General features: G+C 31.7%; 1 protein-coding gene across 1 annotated transcript in view; it reads left to right on the forward strand.

Annotated features, from left to right (window-relative positions):
* The first annotated feature begins 17 nt into the window (after positions 1-17).
* LOC119676215 (Down syndrome cell adhesion molecule-like protein Dscam2) overlaps positions 18-9,941 on the forward strand; it is an 18,330-nt gene continuing 8,406 nt past the window's right edge. The window contains exons 1-11 of the mRNA XM_038087449.1: positions 18-53; positions 1,188-1,333; positions 1,553-1,688; positions 2,118-2,237; positions 2,652-2,804; positions 2,939-3,461; positions 3,613-3,823; positions 7,383-7,638; positions 7,876-8,019; positions 8,755-9,063; positions 9,759-9,914. Of these exons, the coding sequence (XP_037943377.1) occupies positions 35-53; positions 1,188-1,333; positions 1,553-1,688; positions 2,118-2,237; positions 2,652-2,804; positions 2,939-3,461; positions 3,613-3,823; positions 7,383-7,638; positions 7,876-8,019; positions 8,755-9,063; positions 9,759-9,914 (2,173 nt within the window). The 5' untranslated portion in view covers positions 18-34. The remainder of the gene's footprint in view (positions 54-1,187; positions 1,334-1,552; positions 1,689-2,117; positions 2,238-2,651; positions 2,805-2,938; positions 3,462-3,612; positions 3,824-7,382; positions 7,639-7,875; positions 8,020-8,754; positions 9,064-9,758; positions 9,915-9,941) is intronic.

Genomic DNA, 9,941 nt, shown 5'->3' on the forward strand with positions numbered 1-9,941 from the left:
ACGTAGTCGTGCCGGGGAAGAAGCTCGTCGTGACATGCAGCTCAATGTGAATAGTAAGTATTGTGGAGTAGCTTGCGGTATTGGAAAGAAAGATTTGATTAAGATGAAAATCGAACATTGAAAGAGAAAATTGCTAGTTACCGCAGTGTCATATGGAAGTCAACTCTTGTCATAATATTTCAGAAATATAATGTATAATGTGTGTGTTAAGTGAAAATGAATCATATTACTGTAGCCTTTATGAGATATTTTTCTTTTCTCTGTGCATGTATTCGGTTTTTGTATTGGATTTTATTCGTCTAGAAAGAATTTGAACAGAATATACTTTTTTTGGTTTTGGTTTTGAATTATATAAAAATTTATTTACTCAGATAAAGCTTAAGACTGCTACATTTATTAACACTCCATAATAAAGTTGATTCGAAATTGCAAAATGTTAAGATTTTGTAACCTGGTTGATAGGTTCTTTTATATTAACATGTACGTCAAATTCAATTCACGTCACAAAAATTGTAATCATACAGCTAAGTTACAGTTGCAGTACATTGTTTTTGTCTACATAGATCCAATCGAAAAATATACGATTTAATTGGAAGAGATGCTATTGCAAGTATTCATAGTCTAGTGTTTATTAAAAATGTCAATAAATTCATGCTGATTGTGTATTAAATCAAAAACCTCAAGATTTTAAAAAGTTGTTTAGTAGAGACTAAAGTTCACCATAAGTGTTGAAGAACTGATTATTTATTCGTCATATGATCCAGTACAGTACAGAACAGTAGTGGAGTTATAGAGTTAACAAAATTGAAAAATTTAGACATCTTAAATATGAAATTATATTTGAAAGTTAAGCTTTAAGTTTTAATAGAAATTCATGGAAAAGCATTGGGTTAATCTTGTTCACATTCTTCAAAGGAAACCTTATAAGAGCTTAGATAATTCGCAATTAAGTCAAGAAAATTTTTTCAGTATGTATAAAAACTATAATGTAACACTGAAATTGGTTTAGTTTAATTCATTAGAGACCCTAGTTAGTTTCAGCAAGTGCTAAGTCATTAGAGAGCTTAAATATAGTTTCAGTGAATCTCTGCTCATTACAAATTGATACAGTTTTCTTCTCTGTCAAATTAATCTTCTGCTTATATACTTTCTAAAACCAAATGAAATATAAATTTTATACATTACAGGTCCACCGGTTATTGAGCCATTTAAATTTCCTAAAAATCTTCAAGAGGGTGGACGTGCACAAATCACTTGTGCTGTATCTTCGGGTGATATGCCAATTTATTTTAGTTGGAAAAAAGATGATATGGCAATACCAACTAGTTTGCAGGTAAGTTCGAAATTGAAAAGATAGAGAAACTTTCACAATCAGCTTAAGTTGGTCGCCAAACCAATATACTTATTTTTTAATTTAAACATACTTGGCATATACTGTCAAATATATTTTGCGTATGGTTTAGCATATCCTAAGCTCCTTTTACTTTATAAATAAACACACTCCTAAAATATATATAAAAATAAATTTTTATATGCTACTCTTTTCTTATAGATAACAGAGAAAAAAGAGGAATTCTACTCGTTGTTGGTATTTAAGGATATTAGCGCTAAGCACAGCGGTAAATATACGTGCTATGCGAGCAATGCAGCGGCTAAGGTGAATTTCACCGCAGAGTTGCAAGTTAGAGGTAAGCTCCACACAAGTTGCATGAATGGTACACAAGCTTTAATATAAATTGCAACTCTGACAAAAGATACACAATGACACAAGCCTCACTGCAATAGCATGTAGACACACTGGCAGTGCTCAAGACGATGCACCATTTTAACTTATTTGATATAAATATACAATGTACAACATATATATATATACATATATGTATCTATGTATGTTTGTATATAAAATGCGCACAAACGTATGTAGCTTGTATCTGTTGTAAATCACGCTGGATTTTTTGCAAAATAATCTTGCAAAGTAGTAAATATTTTTTTTTCATTTATTTTATATATATTTTTCTGCTGTGCATTCTGCATCTTCGCTGTTGAACATCTTGTTAATTTTGTTGTTTACTCTTTTATTTTGTATCTTTGGTTCATGGCAACGTTTAAACATGTAGTTGCCCCACGCTGGTCCTACGAACCCATGGATACAGCCGTCATGCTTGGCAATGCAATATCGATAAATTGTGAAGCGGAAGGATATCCGATTCCGGCGATTACCTGGTACAAGGGACAGGGTGAGTTTTAGTTTATACGCTTCCATTTTGGCGATTTTGTTACATTAATATGTTCAAAGAAGAGTAATAAAAAATTTAGCTTAGCAGCGAAAAGGAATAAAAGTTTAATCCTTAAATGTGAGTTCATTAAAATTGAATGTTTTGAATTGGCCTTAGCAAAGTTGGCAAGCTTAAATGAAAATAAAGTAAAAAATACATGTTAATCTCAGTAATGCCAGCATATTAATGAGATTGGTGAGTTTGAAGGGGATTGAAGGGGATTGAGTCTGTAAAAAATGGTTTCAAATGCTGCTAAAGTTTAACAATTAGTTTGATTATATTGAAGGATAATGACCAAAAGGAAGCGGAATAAAAAAATTTGCGCATTGCAAATGCTGTAATACGGAACATTAATTAATTTACTTTTCCCTACAGGCAAATCCTCCAAGGAATTTAAGACTTTAAATATGCGCAATCATTCACTGGTGCTAAATCTTGCCACTGACATAGATGAGGGTTACTATAAATGCGAAGCCACGAATAATATTGGCGCTGGACTTAAAAAAATCATACGCATTAATGTTAATGGTAAGTGAATAAATTTTATGGCCATTGACGGCATATAAATGTTACATGCAATATGCAACATGTAACATGCGATGTAAAAAATTTCGTCCATTTATTTTAACATTTTGCCTTAAAATATTATTTGTTTTGCGTAGAACCGGCACGTTTCGAGCAACCATCACGCAATGTCTCCTCTCGTCGCAATGACCCCGTCACGCTAAATTGTCAAGCTAAAGGCGACGAGCCCATTACAATAGCTTGGACGCACAACAATGGACGCATTGACCTGAATAATTTCCGTTTTAGCATAGCGGAAATGAAAACGGAAAAGGGCGTCGACTCGCAGTTGACAATTGCGCGTTCGGATCGTCATGATTCGGGCGTATACAAGTGCATTGCTGAAAATCCCTATGGACGCGAGGAGCAAATTATATTTCTTGCAGTACAAGAACGTCCGGACACACCATCCAATCTTGAAGTATTTGAAGTGGGTTCACGTACAGTGAAGCTATCATGGCGTCGGCCATTTGATGGCAACTCGCCTGTGCTAAGTTATTTGGTGCAATATCAACCGCTGAAGTATTTGCAGTCGCATGCAGCTCTGGGCATAGTTGGCGGCGACTGGAGTGGACCGAACATAATCAACGTTAGTCTGCCGTCAACAAGCATAAGTAAAAGGTATGCAATAAATGCAAAAATATTATTTTAAAATTTAAGCAAATGTTTGTAGAAAGTTTCCAAAAATTTATTTATTATAAAATGTCAAAATTGTAAAACAAACTTTCGTCCTTTTCTGCTTTCGTGTTTTATTTATCTTACATTCATTTAGTTATGATAGCGATTTACGTGAAAGTGCAATTGTGTCCGGTTTGACTCCGGCCACTACATTTCTCATACGCATGCAAGCCATCAACGAAATTGAACGCAGTCCATTCACTGATCCAATCGTACTAAAAACTCAAGAAGAGGCACCCACTGAGGCGCCATCTAATGTACAAGTTCAAACTGGCGGAGAGAGTGATTTAATTGTCACATGGCAGGTAAGTTCCACAACTAAATTAAAAAGTTTTTAAAATATATTTTAAAACAATCTTGGTTTATAAAAAAATATTTTTTTTTGGAAATTTTAGGGAAGTTTTTAATTGGCACTTTTTTAGTAAATTTAATTCTTGTTTATAAGGCTTAAAATCTATGGTATAGAGCAGTCTGTATAAAATTGATTTTATACACATTCCATTTCATAAATGTTGAAACTACAGGTGAAAGTATTTTGCTTAATATTTTTTGATTCTAATATTTTTTTGAGTCAAAATACCATTAAAATTGGTGGTGGGTATATGCGGAAAAGAAGAAGAAAAGTTATATGAAGTAAATAGGTAGGACTGAAAATGTAGGCCTAGAAGTGTTAATAATTTTTTGACTTACGTATCTTATAAATAAATTTATACTGGTTTAAAAAATAAGTCTTATTTGCTCCTAATTTAAAGTTAAAATGGATATTTCAAAACAACAAATTTGATTTAAATAATTTAACAAAGTTGATTCAAGTATTTTGAGTTGGCTTGTCCAGACACAAATAAAAATGCAAATATTTGTTAAAACACTGCCATATAAAAAATTTTAAATCCTACTGTATCAATTCTCATTCGCCAAATCTATATCAAATCAGATGATGTTGGAAAAAATTAATCTCGATTTTGGAATCAGATTAAATCGGCATTCACAAGTCAATTTTGTTCTAAGAAAGATGTGCGAATAAAAAGCCATAGTATCATAAAAATAAAATGGCGTTGAAAAAAGGACAGGTCAGCAATTTTGAAAGTCCTGTTTAATCATAAAAAACACAAAGAAGAAAAACGATAATTAGATATCCAGGTTAATGGATGACGTCTAATAATGAGTAATAAGCAAATAAGATTTTTTTACATCAAAATTGTCCATTCTTATGGGTTTCTTGATTGGTAAATCAGGATTCAATCTTGATATACTCTCGAGCAGTCAAATTTTGTTGTCCATTCAAACATTTCTTAGTCGTGTTAGTGACAATTACATTTTTTATAAATACATATATCGATTCAAATTACATTGTCAAATTATACGAAACAAGTTGTTAAAATCAGTAATGTTACTAATTTTAATAAGAGTTATCTTATTTCTAGCAAATTAGCTAGAATGTTATAAATTAATCTCTAATGTTTTTGCCCCAGATTTCAATCAAAAATCAAATTGCACTAAAAGTACATTAAAAAAACATCTCGATTGAAAAAATTACGCCACATTTACCAATCGAAAACGTCATTAAACTAATGGCAAGAGATCATATCCAGCTATTAACCTCTGATTCCATATATTTCGGAGCATATTTAAGCCAGTTGCAGACAAATATATTTATTTATAAATTAAAAAAAATCAAAGTTACGCAATAAGCGATTCATTACAAATATACAACTGTTAGATCGAGTAAATATATAAAATTGAATTATCAAGAAAAAGATGGATTGCTGAAATGAAAAACATTCAAAAACATTAAATGTTCTTTATGTCTATTAAAAAAATAGACATTATAGAGTAGCAAGAAATGAAGATGCTTAAAATAAAGGTTATTAATTGCAAAACTCCCAACTTGGTATTACTTTTAAAATTTCTGATACATCCTGCTACATATATACGGTAATGTAGAATTTTAGTACCATCTGACTAAAATGTAGATTGTCACCTACATTTCTAAGTTTCTAATGAAGTAATGATGGTGAACGATTTGTTGTCTTCTTTTTTTTAATTGTCATTAGAGTCTCATTATACTGATAAAGTTGGATTGCAAGGGAAAACTTTTTATGATAGAATACCTGGAAAAAAGTGGTTACAATTCTCAATCTGTTTATGAATCTTTAAATTTAATAACAAACAAACAAAAAAATTTATTTTAATATAAAGGATTTAGATATGGATATCGAATATATAATTTGAAATTAAAAACTATAACATAATTTTAAATTATAATTCTCATCTAGTTTAGTATTTCATTCTTATAAATAGAAGAAAAACATAAACTGAACTGTAATTAATTTAATATAATTGTTATAATTTAGACCAGGCAATATTTGGCATTAAATTATTCTCAGTGTAGTAAAAGCTTTATAGAGTTGGTGCAAGCACGTAAATGTAGTTATGGGATTGAAAATTTGTACGTTTGGTTGAAGTATACTCGGCAAATTCGTTGTTGGTTATAAAAATTTTACTAACTGCTTAAAAATATATTCTTGTTACTACAATCTGACTTCTCGGAATATTTCGCTTTTAAAATATTGTCGATTTATAGAAATCAGAAATTAAAACAAATCATTATGAAAATAAAATAAACTGTTTTTATTTAGGTGGGTAAAAACCCTAATCATTACTTTACAAAGTATTAACATAAAATATTACAAATGCCTAAATGAATTATCCTACTAAGTTCAAGTTATATAGGAATAAATAAATTTCTTCCATCTAGTGTTATAATTATCTATATTTTCTGCATTATGAATGTAGAACTCTAAAATTGACAATTTGAGTATCATTTATCAATTAACATATCAAAGTGCTAACTAGCAACAGAAAATATGAAAAATCAAGCAAAATGGGTATAGCCAGAAACCGAGGACCTCCACAAGGTTAAATAACAAAAATGCGCTCAATATATTACATCTTGTCATTCTGCACAAGACTAGATAGTCTGTATACAGACATAAGTCTATATACTCCTCATTAATCAATTATGTTTACAGTGAGCATTTATCTCAAACGTTCATTATAAAAGATTACATCGAATATAACATACTTTAATAGGAATGCTACTACTTCATCGTGTCTGTAGTCTTGGTTACGTCCTTCACCAACTCACGAACAATTTTAAACACACCAAAAAAGTGCTACCTAATAGCATCAAAAACAAGCATGGCAACATTAAAAATTGTGTTGTTTGTTATAATTCACAATTATTTGAATCAATAGATTCTTTGTATTATTTGACTGTAAAACAATAATTTTATTCATCCTTTGATTTTTATAAAGCATTTATTAATTATTTTCACGATTTTTAATTTAAGTAGATAAAATCTAAAATAAGATATCTTTTATCTTTACCTTTTATAATAGATAAAATCTTTTATCTGTCATTAATTTTTCCATGGTCGTTTTATGAATAAAAATAAGATAGCTTTTATCTTTATCTTTTATAAAAGATAAAATCTTTTATCTGTCTTTTTGTTTTCTATAATTATTTTATCTATGTATATGTAGACAAATGAATAAATATTTACCTAAAATTTGATTAGCTATTCAATAACTTACTCTAGAGTACAATAAAAAATAAAATGTTTTCACCTTGATTTAATTAAAAGTTTATATTTAATTCTTGTATTTCAAAAAGTACAATAAAAGGATTCCTTACTTTACTCATAGTTTGCTACTTATCGCATTCATTATGTATCAGCATTTAAAAGATCTTTGCGCTTTTAACAACTCCAAACTAAGTAAACACAATCAAATATTTGTATTTCAACTTAACTCTGTTTTAGTAGTGAAACTTATTTCCCCTTATTCTTGTTGGAATTTTAGATACCACCTCGCGAATCTTGGAATGGTGAACTCATTGGTTATACGGTAAACTGCAGCGAGGAGAAACAAAACTTGAACTACATTAGCGTTGTCAATAATTCATTGAAGTCGGTGATTGTGAGCGGGTGGGCCACCACGAAAGCAACACTACGTGGTCTACGTAAATACACCAGATATGCGGTAACTGTGCGCGCTTTGAATAGTTTCGGCTCGGGTCCATGGAGTGCTGCCATATTCGGTACAACAGCTGAGGGTGGTAAGTACTTGTTAACATTTATTTTTGCATATCCGTAATTAGGCAGAGGGTAGTGAGAGTATACTTATTTGTGCAGCATGTGGATATGCAGCACATACTCCACATTGCAACACTTTGCACTGGCTTACGAATGCTAAGAATCCAGTTCATGCCATTACCAACTCTTAACATGCCGCAGACGTAGACATACAGAAATTTAAATTTTTCTCTTTTTTTTTTATTTTTGTCTACTTGCAGTGCCTGAAGCACCACCACAACATGTCAATTGTACGGCACTATCGTCACAAAGTCTGAAGATATCCTGGCTGGAGCCGCCATTGCAATTTCATGGTGGCATAATTCAAGGCTATAAAATTTTATACCGTCCAATTGTGAATCAAAGTGAGTTTGAATTAAGCAAGCAAATACGTGAACACACATACTAATGGCATATACATATATATAGAGTTTGTGCTGCTAATGTTGCATTGGTTGCAACTCAATGCAGCCACTGCTCCTATAGCTGCAGTCTATAAAGTATGCATAGTCAATATTCTATACCATTGGGTTTAGTTCGATTTCTGTTATTATCAGCATTCTGTGCGCTCCTCCGTCGGAGTCACTTGTTCTGTTCCGGAGTTCGTCGGTCAATGTTGTTGTTTATGCGGTTGTGAATAGTTGCATTGCAGTCGTTTTTGCTGTGTTGCTGATTGTTATGATGCTGGATACTAGATGGAGATGCGATATTTTTATTAGCGTTTAAAATCACTAAGCGTTAAATAGAGAAAAATGTTTTGCATTGAATAAAGAAGAAAGGCAGCCATAAAAATGTGAAAAGTTTGTCGTGGAATTATGCTGCGGTTTAGATTTTTTATGACTTTTCTCGCTATTGAATTCCAAAAGATTTTAGATAAATTACCAACAAATTCTCTTTAGTTAAGAATGTGAATACTTATCATTTATTACTGTACTATTATTATAAATTTATTTATGCTGTACAGACATTTATTCGTTTGAGTTTTAATAGCAACTCTTAAGCTCTAATCACTTCATTTACTTAAAGTCGAGTTGTTAGTTGCTAAATTAAACAATTCTATTTAATTTTATTTCGTTTTATTTTGTTTTGTTTACTCTCAGTTGATTTTCCTGCTAAAATGGAAGTTAAGCGTACCTCCAATCTGGAAACCTATTTGCACACTTTACATAAAGCCACAAACTACTCGTTACGTGTGCTGGCATACACAGCGACAGGAGACGGCATGGCCAGTCAACCATTATACTGTCAGACAGAGGACGATGTGCCTGATGCACCAGCGTCCATAAAAGCAGCTGCCTTGACGGCTGATTCGATTTTGATATCATGGCTGCCACCAAAAAATCGCAATGGCATCATATCCCACTACACCGTCTACTCACGTGAGGCAGGTCGTAAAGGACAAGCAAAATGTAAGTTGCCTTTATCGTTATGATTGTGTTCCCATACTTAGTGTAATGTCTTAAAACGGCATGAAGAAGGGTTCAGGAGAAGAGTTAAGGAATAAAAATTTTATTTTATTATAAAAACGTTGGTTTTCATATAACGAATAAACTTTGTCTACAACATTTTTATACAATACCGTTTGACTACATACAATTTTTTATTTTGTACATTTTTGAGAAATACATCAAGAGGCAAAACTTTCTGCTTACGATTTCAATTTGGCGTTGTTAAAAAGGACACTTTCAGTATTTATTGTAGTGCACTTCGCAAAGTTTTAACGTTTTTTACTGTTGTTTTTTTATGCGGAAACGTCGGAAGTGCAGCGATTTGCCATTACAATTTAATGTCCTTGTACAAAAGTTTTTAAGTTAATCGTTACTTATGCGATTATGTTCAGCAATGTAAACTCCACTGAAATCGGTTCATTCGAAATTATGAACTCAACTATGAAACCGAGTTTTATATTGACTTTAACGGCTCAAACAGAAGATGAGCAGGAGTTACTTTGTTAGTACTCAATATAATTATAATAAGAAAAAAACAGTTAAATAGTTTTTGTTAGTTTTAATTTTTTTAAATTAATGCATTTATTCATCCAGAAGTCAAAAATTATTGCTGGAAAATTAAAAATATTTTCAATTTCAAATTTATTTCTGTTCAGCCCATATGGTGCGAGTGGACGAGAATGGTTATCCGGTGACATATGAAGCGCGTGGCTTGGCAGAGAATCAAATGTACGAATTTTGGGTATCAGCTTCGACGTCCGTTGGTGAAGGTGAACCGACTTCTGTGGTTGCACAAGCCACAAATACACGAGGTGAGTTACTACACAACTCGAATTCAT

The sequence above is a fragment of the Teleopsis dalmanni genome, chromosome 2, assembly GCF_002237135.1.
Source record: "Teleopsis dalmanni isolate 2A chromosome 2, ASM223713v2, whole genome shotgun sequence".
Lineage (NCBI taxonomy): Eukaryota > Metazoa > Arthropoda > Insecta > Diptera > Diopsidae > Teleopsis > Teleopsis dalmanni.